Source organism: Lepidochelys kempii, chromosome 11, assembly GCF_965140285.1.
Source record: "Lepidochelys kempii isolate rLepKem1 chromosome 11, rLepKem1.hap1, whole genome shotgun sequence".
NCBI lineage: Eukaryota > Metazoa > Chordata > Testudines > Cheloniidae > Lepidochelys > Lepidochelys kempii.
The window spans coordinates 10,191,863-10,215,667 of NC_136390.1; the positions used below are offsets into that span (position 1 = coordinate 10,191,863).

Sequence of the window (23,805 nt, forward strand, 5' to 3'; positions counted from 1 at the left end):
ATAACACCATACAGGGGAATCTTATAATTTCACATACAATGTTACCATACATATTTTACCAGGACAGTACTGACCAGCAAATTATGAATTTTCAAAGGATACCTTAAAAGGCATACTTTGTACAAAGATTATTACAATAGTGTGTCGGGTGTGAATATAGGAGTGTACTCCGTCATAATGGTGTACTTATTCTGTTATTCAATACTTATTACATTAACATCTATATACAGTGGGTAAGAAATATTTAGCAAGCTAGGTTTCAGAGTAGCAACTGTGTTAGTCTGTATCTGAAAAAAGAAAAGGAGGACTTGTGGCACCTTAGAGACTAACACATTTATTTGAGCATAAGCTTTCGTGAGCTACAGCTCGCTTCATCGGATGCATTCGATGAAGTGAGCTGCTGCTCACGAAAGCTAATGCTCAAATAAATGTGTTAGTCTCTAAGGTGCCACAAGTCCTCCTTTTTTTTTTTTTTAGCAAGCTTGGTATTTTTTGCATTAAAGCTATTTACTGGGTCACAACAGGTGATCAAGGTTTACAAATGGGTCCTAAGCCCCAAAAGAGTGAGAACCATAGGCCTGTAATACAATTGAGCAGTTCTTCTATCCAGTAGGGGGCCATGGCTCACATATGCAATACCTAGTATAAATATATATATAGTTTTATCACAGATCATGGATTCTGGGACTTTAACGGGCCTCTGTGACTTCTTTGGCTTCAGCTCCCAGGACAGGGGCAGGAGTTGAGCTGTCAGCTGCTCCCTCGCGCGTGCAATAGGGCTTGGACTATCAGTGACACCCCTCCTCCTTGGACAGGTCACAGACTTTGTTAATTTTTGTTTACTGCCCATGACCTATCCGTGACTTTTACTAAAAATAACCATGACAAAATCTTAACTGTAATCCTAGTTAGTTATTGATGCAGTATAGTTTCTTAAAGGACTGTCAGGTTAAAATATATACTTTACAACAAAACAAATATTCGTGCTAATAACACCTTAGATTATTAAACTGAAAGAAATTTGAAGAATCCATTCGGAGGGATTTATATGTTCAGAGGGGTTCATACAGCATGCAGCACAAGAGGGTCCCTGATTGGGGCCTTGGGCATTACTGTAATGTAAATATTTAATAACAGCACTGTTCATTATTTATTATGTTTGTTTCCATTTTCCTTTGGCTTGAGTGATGAAAATAGTCTGGTGAGTTTAACTTTTGAGTCAGTTCCTAGTCAATTTCACTTTCATGCATTAGCATAATGCTGATGTTTAGGTTTTCAGCAAAGAAGGAGAATAATTGTTTATGAACCATTGTTTTCAGTGTTTTGTTTTGAATTTCATAGTTTGGGTTTTGCAAAACCTTGCTGTTACAAAACTTCGGTTTAGGGCTAAATTTGACCTAATGTTGTCCATTAAGGTGTGAATTCCTTGACCTTTCTGAATGAAGTATCAATCTTAAAGTTGCATTAATGTTAGTTTTTTTACGTAATACATATACACTCAACATAAAAGTTACTGTCTGTCCAGAGAGAATACACAGAATTTTACTGAAAAGTACAGCTTTAGAACATAGAAATATATTAAATTTCACAGCTTTATAATAGACAAACTACTATTAATGGTATCAAAATATCTCTCTTCAACCCAGAGATTTTCTTCACTGTTTATACATAATGTCCTACTCCAAAAAGTGTGTCTGTGTTCTGGTGGTCATGCACCATCTTCAATAAAAAGACCAAGGATTATTTGGGCCAAAATTTCCATTGAGATGAACACAGAACTTCCATTGAAATCAATGAAGTTGTGTGCGCTTCTCTGAGGACTGAATGTGACCTTTCATTTTAGAGGCAAGTACGACACTGCTGTTTTGATTTTTGGGAGTTTCCTCTGCTGTTCAATATATTCCAAAGCTTAACATTTATAGGCTTATTAATGTGCTTAGAAAAGTTATTTTGATGAGTTCTGAGGTCTTGAGATTCCTTTCAGACAGTAAAGTTCACCAAACCAGTCACTGAATAATTCAAGATTGCAGGAATTGTCATCACTAGCTCGGGCTAGTTCAATTGTTTGAGTACATACCTTTGAAGAATGTTAGAGTTAAAATAAAAAAATAACCCCCCTAATTTCAGAGACACAAGAAATGCAATGTTAAGGTTGCACTTCTAAAGCAAGGCATCCAAATGATCTTATCTTTGCTCTTATAGCAACATACTACGATAAATCAGAAATTCTTACTACCTTATCTATGCATAACAGTTTAATTGTACCAGTCACCAGAAAACATTGAATAGCAGAATAGAATATGTCAATCTTAAATCATATATACACCCCAATTCAGCAAAGCAGTAAAGCACAGGGCCTTAGAAATATTGTCATTTTACGACCTTCTTGCTTCTAAACAGAGCACATGTAAATGAATTTTCAAATGACCAGTGTGACAAACAGCACATTGAAGGCAGTCATTCCCCATTTTTCATGAAGGGCCTGATCACCCTGAAGGCACTCAGCTCCTCAAAATTATTTGATTTTATAAGGTGCACCATACCTCCTTTGATTCCATATGGCAGCCAATTATTCAAGATCAAATATCTTCATATATAAATCACAAATGCCAAGATCATTACATTAGAGCAATTACATGGAAACAGCAAGGATTAGTGTGGTGACAAAAGGAGTTCACTTAGTATGGAGAGACATGAACATATGAAACAAGTTACAAAACCAGTGTTCTCTGGTGCATATTTTTGATGTTCTGTGCGAAGAATGAAGATGGTAGCTATCATCTCTAGGAGGCGAGGAAAATCTAAAGTGATCTGGATGCCTTTTTTGAGAAGCGCAACCTTACAGGCTTGTCTACACAGTGGAAACACCTGCAGCAGCTAGTGTGCACTACTACCCTGTGTGGACACTCCTACTGCACAGTAAGAGTGCCTTTGTGCGTTGTAGCTTAATGCCCTTCAGAAGCACGTTAAGCAAAACACCCCGGGGCACTCTCAGTGCTCAGTAAGGGTGTCCACATGGGGAGTTAGTGCAGAGCCGCTAGCATGCTTTAAATTCTCACTCTAGCTTACTGTGCACTAACTTTACTGACAGGTTTCAGAGTAACAGCCGTGTTAGTCTGTATTCGCAAAAAGAAAAGGAGTACTTGTGGCACCTTAGAGACTAACCAATTTATTTGAGCATGAGCTTTCGTGAGCTACAGCTCACTTCATCGGATGCATGCCGTGGAAACTGCAGCAGACTTTATTTATACACAGAGAATATGAAAAAATACCTCCTCCCACCCCACTGTCCAGCTGGTAATAGCTTATCTAAAGTGATCATCAGGTGGGCCATTGTGCTGGAAATGGCCCACCTGATGATCACTTTAGATAAGCTATTACCAGCTGGACAGTGGGGTGGGAGGAGGTATTTTTTCATATTCTCTGTGTATATATAAAGTCTGCTGTAGTTTCCACGGCATGCATCCGATGAAGTGAGCTGTAGCTCACGAAAGCTCATGCTCAAATAAATTGGTTAGTCTCTAAGGTGCCACAAGTACTCCTTTTCTTTTTACTAACTTTACTGTGTAGATAAACCCTAACTGTGCATTTTCTGGGGTCTGAATGTTTGGGGTTTGGTTGTTAAATAACATTCTTGAAAAATAATACACATTCAGATCAGTGGCATGTGCCTTCAAGCTTAACTGCACCCTAACCAATTTTGGGTATGTGGGAGTAGCATATTGGTCTCAGGTGCTTGTTAGTTCTTGTCTAACTAATGCTGGCTTCAATCAAAAATACCAACGTAAATTATTTTTTATTTATAAGGAACTTCATATTGACTATCAGAAACCTGCAAATGCATAGAGAGCTCGAATATTTTAGAAAATCCCTAGTACCCTCTCCAAAACAAACAAGACTCCCATAAAAACCACAAACAAAACCAATCAAAGATATTATGATATAAACAGGATTATATGCACAGCAATGCACGTTTTCAAATTTTTGTACAGTGAATTTTAAGACATATATCGTAGGAGGCATTATGAATTGCCTTTACATGAAAGACTGGAACAGTTTCAACAGAGCATGTCTGATCTCCCTACTTCCTGTTTGCAGTGTTGTAGCTGCATCGTTCCCAGGATAATAGAGACACAAGGTGGATGAGGTAATATATTTTATTGGACCAACTTCTGTTGACGAAAGAGACAAGCTTTCAAGCTACACAGAGCTCTTCTGCAGGTCTGGAAAAGGTACTCAGAGTGTCACAGTTAACTACTAGGTGGAACAGATTGTTTAGTATACTGTAGCATAGTCTTTTACACCTTCAAAAGACAAGCCTGAGAGCTCAAATTCATAATTTTGCTAGACACGAAAAATCATGGTCTTAATAAAGACACTGGATTTATGGCTATTAGAACAATCTGTAAGCCATCAACTCCCCTTTTTGTCCTATGACTTCAGGGGTGTTAACAGGCCACTTCATCTTGAATGGTCCCTTAAAATGTGCGTAACTACTTACACTAAACAATCTGTTCCACTTTTTATTTAGCTGTGACACTTGGGGCTAGTCTACACTAGAAGCGCTATATCCGCGCAGCTGTAACATGTCTGGTGAAGACATTCTATGCTGATGAGAGAGAGCTCTCCCATTGGCATAATAAATCCACTCCCAAGAGAGACACTCCCACTGACATAGTGCTGTCCACTCCACTTAGGTCCGAGTACCTTCGTCACTTGGGGATGTCTTATTCACACCCCTGAGCGATATAAGTTATACTGAAGTAAGTGGTAGTGTAGACCTGGCTTGAGTAACTTTCCTATACCTGAAGAAGAGCTCTGTATAGCTCAAAAGCTTGTCTCTTTCACTAAGAGAAGTTGGTCCAATAAAAGATATTACCTCACCTACCTTGTCTCTCTTAAGAGAAGTCTAACCCTTCATAACAAAAGTCTAAACCTTCATGACCAAATTCTTTGCTACTACGTTAAAAAAAGCCCAAAAACTAACACCCCTCCCCCCATAAAACTCTATTTGTGTAAGTCTTAGGAGTCAAAAAATCTTCATATTTGTCTGAATACACATTTAGCTGATCTGATGATATTCAAGTCTCTAGGTTACATTATAATGAGGTTAAAGCATGCAGAGATTTCCACACCCAAATATACAAGTGTCAGTTATGAGAATGGGAAAAATGCTATCATATGGAGGAAAGAGTGACATTAGCATATTTAGAGAAGTATTATATCCATGAATAAAATAATGCAATCAGTTAGCTGCCAGATAATTTGATTTCTAACAGTTTATCAACAATGCAATGCTCCTTCACATTAACAAATTTAAATGGTATGAAATCCTGCCAACAAGAATAATTCATGTGGAATGTTAGACTGTGTTAATTAAATAGCTAGAAAAGGTCATGCCACCACTGGAATATCTGCATATTGGTTATAGTGCTATGAAATATGGTGCAATGATTTAAAATAAGAATTAAATTAAATTATTTTAATCATATGAAATCAATAGTAAAGAAAGACAGCTTTACATTATCTATTTTAATATCTGCTGCTCATTTTTTGTTATGGTTGCTGTTTCTTGCTTAATATATCAGTTCTTAGTGGTCAGTATGAGAGTCAAAATATATTCCCAAACAGTCAGATGATAAGGCCTGAATTAATTACTGAACATTTTTTGTATTAATTATTCCACATATATTCAGAGTCTTCATTTTTACACTACGGTAAAAGCAGAGGAGTACTGTATTTACTTATTAAACCAGTGATACTCAGACTGAGGCTTGGGAGCGGCAAGTGGCTCTTTAATATGTCTCCCGTAACTCTGTGCAGCACATGATATTAAAACACAGTGTTTTAATTATTAACCAATCAGGATGCTTTTACTAGGTTATTAACCAGTTGTAGAATAATTGGCCAGTCATTCTGCTGTGAGAATATTATAAATATAAAAATATTAAATGAAACAATGAATTCACAATACTGTGGCTCTTTTGGGTAATGCTGATTGCTAATTTGGCTCCTGAATGACTGAGGTCTGAGTATCACTTTGCTAAACATTAAAGAGCACTGAAAATTCACACTTCTGAATGAATTATATTTTCTACTCATCAGTATAACAAGGAACACCTAGGATTACTATCACTGAAAAAGGTTAGAGAGGAAAACCAAAGATTTCCCCCCCACTTTGTTTACCTTTTGCATTTGACAGCACATTATCATTGGCACCACTTCAATGAGTCAGTGAAATTACAGTAGCAATGTAAAAAGAAAAGGAGTACTTGTGGCACCTTAGAGACTAACCAATTTATTTGAGCATGAGCTTTCGTGAGCTACAGCTCACTTCATCGGATGCATCCGATTAAGTGAGCTGTAGCTCACGAAAGCTCATGCTCAAATAAATTGGCTAGTCTCTAAGGTGCCACAAGTACTCCTTTTCTTTTTGCGAATACAGACTAACACGGCTGTTACTCTGAAACCTGTCAGTAGCAATGTAGTTATACTAGATTGCAAGATCACTGGGACAGGGCTGTAATATAGTCAGGGGTTAGCATTTGTAAAGCACCTCGCACTATAAGGCACTGATCTTGGTTGATACCTCTGGGCACTACTTAATTGAGCCAAGCCTGAATTTGGACTATGATCTAGTTTTGCTGCCATTTCACATTAAGGTTCATACCTATTTACTCTCTGCTATTATCCATATGTCTCCTTTTAAATAATGGTGTGTGAATTATATTTTCCCAGCTGAGTTAGGCTGAATTTGTCTAGACAGAATCTCATTTTCTTATTTTTTGCCTATATTTCTAATTATTTAGGTTGGCATAAATTTCTTCAATCCACCCTGGTGCTTGCAATTCCTAGTTTAGGCCCCAATCCTGAAATCAGATCTGCATGGGCATACCATTATGCCAGTGCCCATTGTCTTTCATGGAACTCCGTAAGGATCCACCTGCACAAATCCTATTGCAGAATCAGGGGTTAAGTATCATTTGAATTTCATTGATGTGCTGCTTGGATGTATTAGTGAGTCATTCTGGTGCACCCTACTACCCAGTTCAACATACTGCCATTTATCAATTAAATTTCCAATCATTATGACAGAACTGAAGCCAATCTGAAATAAATAATTTTTTAGAGAAATTGAAATATTGTGCAGCATAAACCATTAATTTTATGATGACAATTGCATGTGGTAAACAGTCTATTACCTATTGATATCTATGGCATAATGAACTGAATATATTCTTCAATTTATTCAAATGATAATAGTTTATAATGCCCTTAGCTCATGTGACAGATGACTCTAAATTCATCTGCGGTTTTTAAAAAATAGTAAATCCAAATAATCACATTCAATGGGGATTTTTTTTTTTAATTTAGACCACCATTGATTTTTATCCACCTTATTATAAAACAATACTAGCAGCCTGTAAGAGGAGTCTACATTTGGTGGAACTGTGCCCATTCAAGTCATATCAAGCAGTCACCAGCAGAAACCAGATCTTTTTCCCACCTCTGTGTTTACTTTTGCCTTAAAGAAAAAAAGTAACAAGTAGATGACCTGTCACAATACCTCAACATCTTTTATAGCACCTCAAAAGCAAATTTAATCCTGGATCCTGCAATTGGATCTGTATAGGTGGATCACAAGGAGTCTCATTTAAGTCAGGGAGAGGTGATATCAGATCAGGAAGATTTATGCAAAGTACATATAATGAGGTTGCTTGTACTAGTAAAATGCCCATACACACTGAGGAGGTTCCTTTAAAGATTAAATGTATTTTAGGCATGGGAGTGTGGGTCACTGTTGGTGGAAATGTGGACTTTGAGTGGGGATCTAAAGGAGCAAAAAGGAAGATACATGATGCACAACATCCCAAGGGCCAGCATAAGATTAGTCAGAGGAATTTACAGAAGGATACAAGGGGTGAGTGGAGAGAGAGAATAAGAGTGAATCTATAATTTGTACTGCTGGAAAACAGCAAATAGAAAAACAGAATTTATTTTAAAAATTTACAATGAATTTAAATCTTAACTTGGAAATATGAAGTGGATACTTATGTGGGCAAATTAATGTTACTATGATCACTTTAACGTCTGTTTCCTGACATTTTACAGCCTTAAAGCATTTAATGTCATTGGGCTGTTAATTTCCTACTTCTGTTGTTTGATTTTAGAAAGGGGAACAAAAAAATAAGTAGCAATGACTCGCTGGACGCTCAGGTGTAAAAGACCTTGCACGTGACATATTAACAGCCTTGACTGCACCAGTAACCTTTGTAGCTGTAAAAAGAAAAGGAGTACTTGTGGCACCTTAGAGACTAACCAATTTATCTGAGCGTGAGCTACAGCTCATTTCCAATGAAGTGAGCTGTAGCTCACGAAAGCTTATGCTCAAATAAATTGGTTAGTTTCTAAGGTGCCACAAGTCTTCCTTTTCTTTTTGCGAATACAGACTAACAGGGCTGCTACTCTGAAACCTTTGTAGATGTAATTCCTCAGAGGTGCAGCTCCAGCAGCGTGAGGAACGGTGGATGCAGGTGGTAAAACCCGTCTACACATCAGCTTCCACTGTTGGCTACCCCCCCGTGGAGCTGAAGCGGGGCTGAGTTTGCAAGTGCAGAGGAATGCACACCTCGGAGACCAGCAAGCACGGAGATACTTACCGGAACTGAACTCATGCCTGGAGGTGAAGGGAGGACACAGTGAGAGGTGCTGGGAGCAAACCGTGCATGTGTGTGGACACGTGCTCAGGCAGCCGGGGAGGGAGCAACTAAGGCGCCAGCGCCCGGTCTGCAAAGAGGATGCTGAAGACCCAGCCAGGCACTGCACGCTGGCCCGTGCCCCGGGGGCCAGGTCAGAGCCCGGACAGCGGGCTGCGCTCTAAGGCCACGACAGACAAAGGCAGCCAGCGAGAAAGCCGCACCCTTGCCCGGCTCTACACCCACCGCAGCACACACGTCACCAGCCGGGGCCACCTACCGGGCAGCGGCGGATCCAGGGTTACGGCCTCTGCCATGCTCTCGCCGGGTGATCGGGCAGAGCAGCCGCCTCAAAGCCGCCCCAGGGCGCAAAGCGCAGCCTTTGTCCGTCACCGGCAGCCCCGCCCCCTCCCATCACGTGAGCGTAGCGGACGCCTCACGTGGGTTTGCTGTGGGCGGAGAAGGCGGGCGCTGGGGTCACGCGCTGAGCCATCCTGGGGGCTGACGCCCGCTGTTGGTCGGGATGGGGCAGCTCAGTACAGTGGAAAGCCTCGGCCAAGGGCCTTTCGGGGCTCTCTAGGCCAAGGGCCTTGGAGCCCAGGGAGTGACCGTTGGGGAGAAGGGGCTCTGACTGAGGGAACCCCTAACCTCAGGACGTGACCGTTGGGGAGAAGGGGTTCTGACTGAGGGAGAACTTCAGGGAGCGACCGGGGGGGCGGACTGTTCTGACTGAGGTAGTCCCCCACCCCCAGGGAGTGACCGTTGGGGGGGGTTCTGACTGAGATAGTCCCCTACCCCCAGGGAGTGACCGTTGGGGAGGGCGGTTCTGACTGAGGGGACCCCCACCCCCAGGGAGTGACCGCTGGGGAGGGCGGTTCTGACTGAGGTAGTCCCCCACCCCCAGGGAGTGACCGCTGGGGAGGGCGGTTCTGACTGAGGTAGTCCCCCACCCCCAGGGAGTGACCGTTGGAGGGGGCTGTTCTGACTGAGGGGGACCCCCACCCCAGGGAGTGACCGTTGGGGAGGTTCTGACTGAGGGGACCCCCACCCCCAGGGAGTGACCGTTGGGGAGGTTCTGACTGAGGGGGACCCCCACCCCAGGGAGTGACCGTTGTGGGGGGGTCTGACTGAGGGAGACCTCCTTGCCCCAGGAAGTGACCGTTGGGGGGGGGGTCTGACTGAGGGAGACCTCCTTGCCCCAGGAAGTGACCGTTGGGGGGGGGGTCTGACTGAGGGAGACCTCCTTGCCCCAGGAAGTGACCGTTGGAGGGGGCGGTTCTGACTGAGGAGACCCCCACCCCAGGGAGTGACCGTTGGGGGGGGGTCTGACTGAGGGAGACCTCCTTGCCCCAGGGAGTGACCGTTGGGGGGGGGTCTGACTGAGGGAGACCTCCTTGCCCCAGGGAGTGACCGTTGGGGGGGGGTCTGACTGAGGGAGACCTCCTTGCCCCAGGAAGTGACCGTTGGGGGGGGGTCTGACTGAGGGAGACCTCCTTGCCCCAGGAAGTGACCGTTGGAGGGGGCGGTTCTGACTGAGGGGGACCCCCACCCCAGGAAGTGACCGTTGGGGGGGGGGGTCTGACTGAGGGAGACCTCCTTGCCCCAGGAAGTGACCGTTGTGTGGCGGCTCGGACTGGAAGGAGGATGGGTGGGAGTGAGGGAAGGCGGTGGCTGGTGGGCAGGGCCGCCCGGCTCGCGCATGCGGCTGGGCAGGGCCCGGCAGAGCCCCTGTGATTGTGAGTTTGGCGTCGTTTCCCCAGACCCCTCCCCGGTGCCCTGACAGGACACGGGCCCCTCAACCGCCCTGAGAGCTGCTGTCCCCGAGCCCGTCCTGGCCGCCCGGAGGCAGCCCCCTCGCCGACCCCCGCAGATGGGTCTAGGCTGGAGCAGCGCGGAGGAGCGGGAGTCCCTGCTACCGCCGCAGCCCCGGGGGGCGGCGGGGGGTCCCCTTGTGCCCCAGCTTTGGCGGGGCCTTATCCCTGCGGCGGCGGCGTCCCGGCTGGCGCCGGTACCGGGCCGGGTTTACGGGCGGCGCTGGCTCGTGCTGCTGGTCTTCTCGCTGCTGGGCTTCGCGCAGGGCCTGGTGTGGAACAGCTGGGGCCCCATCCAGAACTCGGCCCGCCTGGCCTTCGGCTTCTCCAGCTGGGACATCGCCTTGCTCGTCTTGTGGGGCCCAATCGGCTTCCTGCCCTGTTTCGCCTTCATGTGGCTCATGGATAAGAGGGGTAAGATTGGGGGGGGGGGTCCGGGGCTCTGGGCATTCTGCAGAGGGGCTGGAGCTGTCGTGGGGTGGGTGGCAAGGGGTTCCCATGGTAAATGAGTGGCCCTAGGAAAGACTTTCTGTCAGGCACAGGGCTGCCATTGAATCCTGGGACTCCCCTGGTGTCATGTGGGGCGCACACTGGAAAGGCAGTGGGGCCTTAGAGGGCTGGGACTACAAGGAGTTTTCATAAAATCTCTGTTCTCCTTATCCCACTCTCCCCATTCATCTTTGTCAGGTTCCCTGCTCAGCCCTATCCCCATCAGCACCTCTTCCCAGCTCTTCTTTCTCCCCCTCGCCATTCCCTTTTCTCTCTAGGGGTCATATGAGGATTCTGACGTACCTTTGTGTGTTCGTTGTTTTTCCTTTGGTTGGGTTTCATTTTTGGATGGCTGTGGTTTGGAGCTAAACCATATATTAAGATTTCTTTGTTCACATAAATATATAATACTACTGCTACCTACCTATTATTTAGTGCTTTTCATTCTTAGATCTCATTATAACTTACCCATTTCCATTTGTGCTCAGAGTTGTCTGTCAAGATTGCTTGAATGAGGAAATACCTTAAAAATGAAATGAATGGTATTTTAAATATATAATTGAAGCAAATGCACAGCAGAAGTCATTCACTACAAAGGATGTTTAAAAACGGTCTCAACAATACCTTTAAAAATAAGGGGATTTAGGGAATTTCCCACCCCAAATCTCAAGACCTGTAGGTAACGATATAGAGAAGGTTTAGTTTTTCTAACGTGTCCAATTGAAGTATTGGGTTAGTCTTTGAGACCGTTCTAGTATCAGTGTGAGGCTTGCATAATAAAAGTTCCTGCTGGATGTTAGGAATCAAATAGGAAAATGTTATTACAAATTGGAGAATATGGGGCAGGCGCAGTGCCTTGAAAAACTTTAAATTCATTTTTTAAAATGGACTAGCTGTCAATTTTGTGGTATCTTTTTAACCAACCTTTTGAGGAAATTTAAGATAATTCCTGAAGTTGTGAATTTAGATTATAACCTTTTTGAGGATTATTTTCTTACCTGTATTTATAGTAGTACACTTAGTGTGCAAAAAGTCTAATATCTACAGACAGTTTGTGCAAGGCCTGTTAGGAGCATGAGCACTTCCACTGAAGTGAATTGAGGTTACTCATGGATAAAGAAAAGGAGTACTTGTGGCACCTTAGAGACTAACCAATTTATTTGAGCATGAGCTTTCGTGAGCTACAGCTCACTTCATCGGATGCTCACGAAAGCTCATGCTCAAATAAATTGGTTAGTCTCTAAGGTGCCACAAGTACTCCTTTTCTTTTTGCGAATACAGACTAACACGGCTGTTACTCTGAAACCTGTCATGGATAAAGTTGAGCTGATGTATGTTTGCTGGATTGGGGCTTTTGTCTCAATTTATTTCATGTATTTATTCTCAGGATTAACTGCTTACTTATCTGGAGGAAAGGGAAAACAATAACAAAGTAATTTGAAAATATGTACACATTGTAAAGCACTGTAATTGTTTTCATTAGATCTGGAGACGTATTTGGCGGAGAAAAAACTATTTTAGTAGCAATTAGTCCTATATTGCCATAGTCCCTCTCCCAAACAATTTACAGTCTTAAATTATAAATAGTTTCTCTAGACCTGTGGTTCTCAAACCTTTGTACTGGTGACCTCTTTCACATACCAAGCCTCTGAGTGCGACCCCCCCCTTATAAATTAAAAACTTTTTATATATTCAACACCATTATAAATGTTGACTGCAAAGCGGGTTTTGGGATGGAGGTGACCCCTCATGTAATAACCTTATGACCCCTTGAGGGATCCTGACCCCCCAGTTTGAGAACCCCTGCTCTAGACTATTGTTTCATTGTTGGTATAATAATGTTAATATTTCTATAATTAAAACGTGTTGAAATCCTGTTGGCTATTTTCCCTTCTACAAGCAAAGAACACTATTGTGTTTCCAAATGCAATAAAGTCCTGTTGAACTTGTGTGCAGAGAGCTTGGACAGACAGCATCAGCACGTGCAATCCAGAATGTGTCTAACTGAGAATGGAGTGAACAGTGCGTCTTATTTGTTATAGTCTTCCACCTCACAAGCATTGAGGCACTGAAAAACACAAATTGCTGCACACAATTAAAATATGTTACTGTTTCAGAACATGCTGCAGCAGCAGCAAAAACATCTGGGGTGGCCAACCTGTGGCTCCGGAGCCACATGTGGCTCTTCAGAAGTTAACATGTGGCTCCTTGTATAGGCACCAACTCCGGGGCTGGAGCTACAGTCTCCAACTTTCCAATTGCTAGAGGGTGCTCAATGCTCAACCCCTAGCTCTGCCACAGAGTCTGCCCCCACTCCACCCCTTCCTACCCCCTCCCCTGAGCCTGCCATGCCCTCCTCCCCCTCAGAACCTCCTGCACACCACAAAACAGGTGATCGGGAGGTGTGGGGAGGGAGGGAGAGGCACTGACTGGTGGGCCTGCTGGTGGGTGGGAGGCTCTTGCAGGGAGGGAACTGATGGCAGGGGGGCACTGCTGATGTATTACTGTGGCTCTTTGGAAAGGTACATTGGTAAATTCTGGCTCCTTCTCAGTCTGGCCACCCCGGATCTACTAGCTTATGTGAATTGGAAATGGAAGGAGAAGACACAGCAAGTTTATTTTTGAACATAATGCAGGCCTATCCCTTTTAATTTTCCTGACATTTTCAAATCAAATCCTATCCTGGACCTCGGCAGTCATCAAGTCGAATGTGATGGTGTTTCACCTGACAATTAGCATTTCATCTATATCCTTTTTTATTAAAGTTCATGAACTGGAGAATTTTTCTTGAATGTTAAATGCACTACTATTGTGGTCCTGACCTACAAACCTGAATATTAACACATTTTTGTTCATGGTGAGAGGCATCAGGAGTAGCATCACATATGATAGGATAATAGATGGCTTTTTCTTTTGCTGCAAGAATGGCCTTTTGCCCTCTTTTACCACATAATTCAATAAACTCATTCTGACTCTCTCATGAGAGGTAATGTACCTGTCCTTGATTTGTTCTACCCTCTATCTGCTTCTGTTTGACTCTAGCCAAATGGCCCTGAGTTATGTTGTCATGATGATCTAGTAACTCAAGAGTTCCATGAAAGTTACCATTGTATGGATCATCAATCAGATTATCTCCTTGAAATGCTATACCTTTTCAAGCAAGATGTAAGATAGCATCCAACATTTTTTCCAGTATTGCTGTCCGTCTTGCAGCTTTGTTAATATTTGTTTTTGTTTCTCACTATGTGTTTCCTATCCACATCATAACGCCTACTCTGATTCCTTCCACTGGCAGTAGTGGGTTTTATGGTCTCTGCTCTTTTCATGTTCAGGAAGTTTTTGATGTAGGTTGAGACATTTTTTCATAGCTTGAGAATACTCTTCACTTTTTGCCAGTGTACTGCACTGTTTGTTTGTCCTCCCCTTCTGAAAATAGCCAACATGGGAAGCAGTACAGTGCTTGGTTGGTAGCCCTTCAAACATGCCAATCTCTTATAATCTTTTCTCTATTGTTGGAAGTCTTACATTTGAGAAAAAATTCAGGAAAATTATGGCCATCAACATCTTTTTGGCACAGACTTCACCAGTGTCTGCATTTCTTTTAAATTCAATACACCAGATAGAACAATTTTTGGATGAACAGAATCTGTAAGTTGTTTAGGCCACAATCATGAATCAGGTAAACAAAAACATGAATCAGTAAACAGAAGCAGGAGAGATTAGTGCTGCACTTGCAAATCTTCCTCTGAGCTTGGTGGTGTTACTTGAAAGTCATTAAACTGGAATCATATGATTCATCTGCCTCCTTTCATTCATCAGTTTCCACAGTCTCTCTATTGAAATTACCTTCACCTTGCTGTGTGTGTTCATCCAGTTCCTCAGTTTGTGCATTGCTTGAGTCAGACTGTTGAGAGGTCTTCTCTGTTTGGAAAAATTGGAGGATTTACTGTTGTCCATTAGCCAGAAACTTGAGGAGTTTAAAGAAAAGAAGCTATCTGTTTTGTATTACCAGCAAGACATGGCAGTGTGGCACATATATGAATAATACACCAGTGACAAATGCCCTCTAGGCACCCTGGAGGTACTGTACCCTGTCCCTGTGATGTTGTCTCAACCCTTCTAGACACCCCGGAGGACCAGCTCACTGTTCCTTGTCTCGGTTGTTAACTCTCGGACCTTCTAAACTGTAAAGTTTTGGGGCTCAACCAGACCAGTAAAGGGTTCTGTTACCTCCTGCCTTGTAACTTCGGGTGCTTTAATGCTATGCTGCTATGGTTTAAAGCCCTGATACCAGTTGCCAGCCTACGAGCATAAAGGTCTCACCCTGGCTTCTGTCAGCCTAGTTACTCCTTGCAGGGTGACCACAAGAGCGCTTCTGGTTCCGAGTCTCCCCAAATCTTTCTATCTTGAGATCTTAACTACCAGAAACTTGAACTTTTCCCCTCTGGTTCGTTACCTCTGAAGGAATGAAACCTGCCCCTGTTATCAGTACGCTTTGGGATACACACTCCATTCAGTGTGCGCACCAGAGACCTGCTTGGGGTAAGGATAAATAAAATTATTTAATAGAATAATCAAAGATGAAGTAGTAAGTAAAATCAAACACAAGTTACACAGAAAATAAACATAAAGATGCAACTTCAGGCTTTGCACTTTTATATTGTTGCCTCTGACCAGTTTCCCAGCATGTGCTCTGCTGTCAGTGCCTGGATGCTAGTCCTCAGTTTCTGGATGTCCTTCACTTAAAACCCCTTCTCCTTTTAAGGGTTTGCAGTTTTTCTTTTTCTCAGACTATGGTGATTTTCATGGTGGGGGAAATTCTTTTCTCTTAAGCCCTGTTTACACTGGCAAGTTTCTGCACATTAAAGCAGCTTTCTGCGCTGTAACTCCCGAGGTGTACACACTGCCAAGCCACGTAGTGTGCAGAAACTACTCAATTGTAGTGCTGTAAAAAAACCACCCCAACAAGAGGTGTACAGCTTTCTACGCTGGGGCTCCAGAGCTGTGGTGCCAATGTAGACACCATGGTCGAATACAGCGCTGTGATTGGCCTCTGGGAAGTGACCCACAATACCTGTTCTCACCTCTCCGGTCATCAATTTGAACTCTGCTGCCCTGCCCTCAGGTGACCAACCGTCATCTCCACCCCTTAAATTCCTTTGGAATTTTGAAGTCCCCTTCCTGTTTGCTCAGTGACACGTGCAGTGGTCTCAGCGCATCTTTCCAGGTGGCCAATGCCTGCTCCACTCATCAGGCGATCACCCGCTTGGAGCAATGCTGAGCTGCTGGACCTCATCAGCAATTGGGCAGAGGAGGCTGTCCAGTCCTAGCTGCGCTCCAGCTGTAGGAATTATGATACCTATGGACAGATTTCACAATGCATGACAGAAAGGGGCCATGGCCGGGACACACTGCAGTGTGGGATCAAAGTGAAGGAGCTGTGGAACGCCTACCACAATGTGCAGAAGGGTGCTGTGCCCACGAGCTGCGGGTTCTTCAAAGAGCTAGACGTGATACTTGGTGGCAACCCCACCTCCACCGCAAAGACCACTGTGGATATTTCAGTGGCTCATGCGCCAGTCTAAAGTGGACCGAGCCAGGAGGAGACAATCTGGGAGGGGCACCCAGAGGCAGATGATGACTTGGAGGTCAGAGATGCATGCAGCCAGGAGCTCTTTTCTACCCCGGAGGAGGTTAGCCAGTCACAGCTGTCAGATGTTGCCAAGCACAAACAGGAGAAGAGGCCCCGGTAAGTGGATTTGATTTTGGGAATCGCTTTGGGAAGTGAGTTGTTGGGTGCAGCAGGGTTGCAGAAAACAGGTTTGTCTCTCACTGCATTCCTAATCTGAGCGGTGGAACAGGCTGTTGATTGACTTCCTCACTTCAGGGGATCTCCCTCAGAGATCTCCCGGAAACTCTCATGGAGATACTGGGCAATCCACTGCTGCAGGTTCTTCAGCAGAACTGCTTTGTTTCTTGCCCCATTAACAGTAACTTTCCTGCTCCACTGTGCTGTCACAGAAGGGGGACAACATTGCTGCCTACAGGCGAGCCACATAGGGGCCAGGGCGGAAGTTGCAGTCTTGGAGAAGACCCTCCCTTGATTCACTGCTCACCCTCAGCAGCGAGATATCTTCCATAATGATCACCTCCTATGGAAAGTGTGGGGACAGGAATGATTATCAGCACCCCCCCTCCCATAGTGGTAGCTCTCCCCAAGAGCCACGTGTCCAGTGTACAGCAGGGTCCGGGAAGAGTGATTTACCCTGCCCCTGCAGCTACTCACCATTTTGGGGGGCTTGTGGCTCATGTGTGTTTGCCTGGGGTCAGCCAGTTAGTGACAGGTGTGTGAGTACTGGCTGTGTTTTAAATCACTGAATCAGTGTTGTCTGAGAACAATACTACTCCTGTAAAATATTGTGTTTAAACTTCACAGAGATGACCTTGGGGGCCCAGCCTCCCTCTTTGTTATCAGCGGCTGAACGGCTGTGCAGAATTAGAAAGCGTCCCAGAAGAACTAAGGAGGACTTTCTGCGTGATGTTATGATGCACTCTGCCACTGAGAAACAGGAATGGAAGGAGTGGCAGAACAGCTAGAAGAGGGACCGAAAGGAGAACATGGCACACCAGAATGAAGCCACGTAGCGGCTCTTAAAGGTTATGGAGCGCCAAGCAGACACACTCCAGGCAATACTAGCTCTGCAAACTGAGCAGCTCTGCACCTGTCCTCCCCTTCAGCCGCTGTCACAAAACTCTTTCCCATGCTCCCCACAGACACCGCTAACACACGGTTATCAGCCTCCTGGCTCCAGTCTATACCCGCGGCATTCTACTCCTCCCCCCTCACCGTCCAGCACTGCGGACTCCCACTACCCACTTCACTCAACACCCATCCCTCTGCAGTTTGGCCCTGCTGAAACACAAAACCTGCTGCATTGTACTCTGAAGGAGAAGGCTGGACATACACAAATCTTTAGCTGTCCCAGAACCCCTCCTCCCATCCCCCTCACCGCTGGTTTTTTTTGGTTTGACTCTCTTAGCTGGTTGTTCTTTAATAAAAGAATTGTGTTGGTTTGAACGCAATCTTTATTCTATTAATTGAAAGCAAAAAGAGTCCTGCAATTATGTTTAAACCCACATATTGCATCGTCTGCACCAATCACCTCCTAGCATTACAAGCACTGCACTCCCGAGCATAGCAACAAATATTAGTCACTTTCAACTTCAAATTGCTGCCTCAAGGCATCCCTGATACTTATGGCCCCATGCTGTGCCCCTCTAATAGCTCTGGTCTCTGGCGAAACTTCCACCTTGTGGTGCCCCCCCCCCCCCGGCCTCTCCTGCACATTGGTTCATTGAGCAGCAGCTCGGCAGGGAGGAGCCGCCTTCCGGAGGCATCGGAGAGCCAGAGCGTCCCGCTTGCGGTGACTGCAAGCCCCAGCCATGGAGGAGCCGGTGCGGCGCAGGGGGGCAGCAGCCCTACAAAGGCAGCGGTGCCGCTAAGGGGGAGCAGCCACGCCTCCCGCCCCTCCTGCCCAGGCTGCGGCCCGGCGCCCCCCTGCCCTCCCCCCGGGGCTCCTGCAGGCTGCAGTGGATGCTTGTGGGCGCTGGCCCCCATGTGCCCCCACGGCTCCCTGCTCGCCTAGGGTTACCATATTTCAACAGTAGGAGAGCCCCGCCCTAGCCCTGCCCCATCCACTCCCCACCCCCTGACTGCCCCCCTCAGAACTCCCAACCCTCCCCCCGCCCTCGGCTCCTTGTCCGTTGACTTGTCCCTTGTCCCACACTACAAGAAGGATGTGGAAAAATTGGGGAGAGTCCAGCGGAGGGCAACCAAAATGATTAGGGGACTGGAACACATGAGTTATGAGGAGAGGCTGAGGGAACTGGGGACGTTTAGTCTACGGAAGAGAAGAATGAGGGGGGATTTGATAGCTGCTTTCAACTACCTGAAAGGGGGTTCCAAAGAGGATGGCTCTAGACTGTTCTCAGTGGTAGCAGATGACAGAACAAGGAGTAATGGTCTCAAGTTGCAGTGCGGGAGATTTAGGTTGGATATTAGGAAAAACTTTTTCACTAGGAGGGTGGTGAAACACTGAAATGCGTTACCTAGGGAGGTGGTGGAATCTCCTTCCTTAGAAGTTTTTAAGGTCAGGCTTGACAAAGCCCTGGCTGGGATGATTTAATTGGGGATCGGTCCTGCTTTGAGCTGGGGGTTGGACTAGACGACCTCCTGAGGTCCCTTCCAACCCTGATATTCTATGATTCTATGACTGCTACCTCCTGGGACCCCTGCCCCTAACTGCCCCCCAGAACCTCACCCCCTACCTATGCCTCCCTGTCCCCTGACTGCCCCCTCCTGAGACACCCCCCACACCCTAACTGTTCCCTTAGAACCCTACCCCTACCAGTCCCCTGACTGCCCCAACCCTTATCCACAGACCCCCAGGACTTCCACACCTCATCCAACCACTCCCCGCTCCCTGACAGGACCCCCAGAACTCCTGACCCATCTAACCTCCCTTGCTCCCTGTCCCCTGAATGCTCCGATTCCTCTCCACACCTCCGCTCCCTGACAGCCCCCCCCCCCCCCCCCGAACTCCTGATCCATCCAACCCTCCCCCTGCTCCCTGACTGCCCCCTGAAACTCTCCTTATCATGCCCATGCCTGTCAGACGCTGGCTCCATGTGGAGGCAAAACATGCTGCCGGGCTGCCGCATGCACAGCCCTTCCCCCGAAGAGTGCTGAGGCAGTCAGAGGAGCGGCGTCGGCATCTCACATGTGCGGGAGCTGCAGAGCCTGACTACAGTGAGGGGGGAGCTGGGGGACGCACAGGGGCCGCTGCTTGCATGCATCTGCTGCAGCCTGCAGGAGCTCCCAGAGGGGGGGGGGGGCGCTGGGCCGCAGCCTGGGCAGGAGGGGCGAGGGACATGGCTGCTCCCTGCTAGCAGCACCGCCGACTTTGCAGGGCTGCTGCCCCCTTGTGCCGCGCTGACTCCTCCATGGCTGGGGCTTGCCGCCCCCACAAGCCAATGCTCTGGCTCTCTGGTGCCTCTAGAAGGCAGCTACTTCCTGCCGAGCCAGGGCACCGCTTTTTGGCGCCCCGACTACTTGACGCCCTAGGCGACCGCCTAGTTCACCTCATGGTTGCACCGGCCCTGCAGCCATGCCTATGCCATTTTTATTCTCTCCCCCGTCACCTCCCCAGTCTCCTGGATCCTGTGGAGAGCTCTAGTCGGAGTTCACATAGGTGATGGGATTAGAGGCTGGGTGAGCTGGGGGTGTGAAGAGTGGACAGGCTTCAGAAGATGTGTATTATGCCATATTTGGCTTCACAGAGAATCCCCAGCATATAGGCTGTGCTGTCTAGTCTGTGCAGCTTCCCAAAGAGTTAGAGAGCAGCTGCTGCCAGGGATGGGCTTATGGCAGGGGTTCTCAAACTTTATTGCACCGCAACCCCCTTCTGACAACAGAAATTACTTCATGACCCCAGAATGGGGGAACTGAAGCCTGAGCCCACCCAAGCCCCACCGCTCCGGGCAGAGGGGGCCAAAGCCCAAGCCCCACCGCTCTGGGCAGGAGGGCCAAAGCTGAAGCTCAGGGCTTTAGCCCCAGGCAGCAGGCCTGCAACCTGAGTCCTGCCTCCCATGGCTGAAGTCCTTGGACTTTGACTTTGGCCCTGGGCAGTGGGGCTCAGGCTTCAGCTTAGGGGTCCTGACCCACAGTTTGAGAGCCGCTGGTTTATAGTATGGCTCCTGTGGAGCCAGATTGTCTGCTAGTGTCAGAGCCAGTATGGGAGTACAGGGCCTAACCTCCTGCAGATCCCCAGGGTTTTCCTACGTTTGAGGGCAGGTCCCACAGCCTTTTTCCTAATGGTGTTTGTGGTAAACCCTGCCCCCGATAGGACAATGTGGAGAATTTCCACAAGGGACTCCTCATGGAGATTCTCACCTTGCCTGGAAAAAATCTCCCACTCCCACAAATAGTGGGATGATGTGGGTCCCACAAGGGCTGATATGCTCCACTAGGGTCCTTTCATCCCTAATGTATGTGATTTGGGGATAGGGGGGAGTTGTGGAGATAGTGATGTGCGGTGTCATAGCAGAACTGTGTCCAGTTGGCATTCTCTTGGGGCATGTGAGCTGACAGATAAGTTTTGTTTGTTGTGCAGCATATTGTGTAAGTAAGTGAAATGTAATGCTTTTGTTGTCAGCTCATGGTTAAGAAAATATAGTATGTAATATCTTTTAGTTAGTACTTGTTTTCAGGAAAATAAACCCTAAAATATTATATGATCTGGGCAAACAAGTAAAAGAGTGAGTCAAGGGAGATTTTTATGGTTGAAAATCTTTCTTCTGTGTTGAGAGTGAGGTTTTCCTGACCTAATGTAATTTGACCACACACTTATTCTTCTAAAGCTACAGTTGTAGGAGTTTATTTGAGAGGAATGAGGGTTTGATTTTCACAAATATAAGGCTAGACTCATACATTTCAAAAATTCTTGTAAGTAGAGTCCTGGTTAAAAGGGAAATTGAAGAATTTATGAAACATAAATGGAGCAGTCTCTTCAGTTACTGTGCTTTTGGTCAGGTCCAGTAAGATGTGGCAGTTCTCAGGGTACCCGGGACAGTAAGTCACCTTGTTATCCCCTCCCTTTGGTGAAAAGGAGTCTGTCTTGTAGTAGCGGGATATCAACTCCCTTACACCTGCAGCCATCAAGCAGTCTCCTCTGGGCTTATGCCAGCCTTTTCTTCACGTTGCAGGTTAACAATAGGTGCACCCCAATCTCCAAATCCCTTTGAATTGTTTCCCTGTCATATCCAGCCCAAGACATTGGCTACTCACGAACTCCAGATCTTCTGCAAGGTGCATGGTACCTCAGTTTATCAGTTTTACTTTAAACCACTGCTATTGTAAACCACACAGCACTTGTGAGCATTTAAATAAACCTCCTTTTGTTTTATTATAAGAAAGAATAAAGATTTATGAAATGAGAGAAAGTGATGGAAACAACTGGTTAAACCAAATAATAAAACACAAATCTGAGTCTACCCTTACAAATAGTTACCTTTCCTATATAAAATAGGTTTTTTCCTCCAAAAGTTCAGTCTTTTGCCAAGCTGGCTGGTTTCACAAGAACTGGGACTCAAACGTTCATGAAAGCAGCCTTGCTTCTCCCTTTTCTGCATAATCATAGAATCATAGCAGTGGAAGGGACCTCGAGAGGTCATCTAGTCCAGTCCCCTGCACTCATGGTGGGACTAAGTATTATCTAGACCATCCCTAACAGCTGTTTGTATAACCTACTCATAAAAATCTCCAATGATGGAGATTCTACAACCTCCTTAGGCAATTTATGCCAGTGCTTAACCACCCTGACAGGAAGTTTTTCAAGCTAAACTGCCCTTGCTGCAATTTAAGCTCATTGCGTCTTGTCCTATCCTCAGCAGTTAAGAAGAACAATTTTTCTCCCTCCTTCTTGTAACAACCTTTTATGTACTTGAAAACTGTTATCATGTCCCCTCTCAAGGTTCTCTTTTCCAGGCTAAACAAACCCAGTTTTTTCAATCTTCCCATATAGGTCACGTTATTTAGACCTTTAATCATTTTTGTTGCTCTTCTCTGGACCTTCTCCAATTTGTCTGTATCTTTCCTGAAACGTGGTGCCCAGAACTGGATACAGTACTCCAGTTGAGGCCTAATCAGCACGGAATAGAGCGGAAGAATTACTTCTTGTGTCTTGCTTACAACACCCCTGCTAATTCATCCCAGAATGATGTTCGCTTTTTTTGCAACAGTGTTATATACTGTTGACTTATATTTAACTTGTGGTCCACTATGACCCCAGATCCCTTTCCGCAGTACTCCTTCCTAGGCAGTCATTTCCCATTTTGTATGTGTGCAACTGATGGTTCCTTCTTAAGTGGAGTACTTTGCATTTGTCCTTATTGAATTACTGAATACTGAAAACAGCCTTCTGTTTCTGTTCATAGCCAGGGCAAAGTTTTGTCCATTGTAATGTTTCTTTTTCACCTCCAACAGGTTTTGATTGATGGTGCCTCTGATAGTTTTCCTTTGATAGTTTGCGGAGGGAGCAAGGCTAGTCAGTGGAGCCTTGCATTACCTCGCCATCGGATTAGGGAGCAGTGACAACTCCCTCTTGCTTGAATGGTCCATCCTAGAGGCACAACACGTCCTGGTGATTAATTTCTAAAACATGTCCATAAAGCATACTTTCAGTATAAATACATTATTCCTTAAATATTACCTGTACATACATCTCACAATGATTGAATCTTGAGAAGTTACCAACTGTTTGTGGATACCTCACATGATATCCTTGTGGTGTCAGGTCTGAAAGAAGAGCTGTTTAAAAGGTACAGGGGACCCTTTGCCAAGATGTCTCTTGTCACAGGTATACCTGAAAGAAATATTGACAGTAAAGCACAGAGTTTTGAAAATAAGGGTGGTTGGGGGATGGGGAGAGAGTGTCAAATGCAACATTACAGGACTCAATTGAAATATCCTCAGATAATACATTAAGATCCTGATCCTGCTGTCATTAAAGTCAGTGGCAAAGCTCCCATTGACTTTAACAGGAACAGCAACAGGTTCTGGAGGATTTAATGAAGGCTAAATGTGAATTTAGTACGTTTTTTTTTAACCAAAAGCTGTCTTTTCAAAGCAAAAGCAGTATGAATTTGGTGAAAGGGCAAGTAAATTGATCCAGTTCAGTCGAAAAAGGCAAAAGAAACATGAAGAAATGTTTCTAGTTTAATTGAACAACAGGGCATTCACACTCTTCCTG

At 45.6% G+C, this 23,805-nt stretch overlaps 2 protein-coding genes across 7 annotated transcripts in view; one reads left to right on the forward strand and one right to left on the reverse strand.

Moving 5' to 3' along the window:
* HSPBAP1 (HSPB1 associated protein 1) overlaps nucleotides 1-9,212 on the reverse strand; it is an 88,695-nt gene extending 79,483 nt beyond the window's left edge. For 3 of the 4 annotated variants that reach the window (XM_073305103.1, XM_073305102.2, XM_073305101.2), the window contains exon 1: nucleotides 8,977-9,135. In XM_073305103.1, the coding sequence (XP_073161204.1) occupies nucleotides 8,977-9,013 (37 nt within the window). In that variant the 5' untranslated portion in view covers nucleotides 9,014-9,135. Of the gene's footprint in view, nucleotides 1-8,976 lie in introns of all 4 variants that reach the window. The other variant, XM_073305104.2, reaches the window with a different exon arrangement.
* An 898-nt stretch (nucleotides 9,213-10,110) lies between these two features.
* The window catches only part of SLC49A4 (solute carrier family 49 member 4), a 188,019-nt gene continuing 174,324 nt past the window's right edge, over nucleotides 10,111-23,805 (forward strand). For all 3 annotated transcript variants that reach the window (XM_073305107.2, XM_073305106.2, XM_073305105.2), the window contains exon 1: nucleotides 10,111-10,921. In XM_073305107.2, coding sequence (XP_073161208.1) covers nucleotides 10,567-10,921 — 355 coding nt within the window. In that variant the 5' untranslated portion in view covers nucleotides 10,111-10,566. The remainder of the gene's footprint in view (nucleotides 10,922-23,805) is intronic.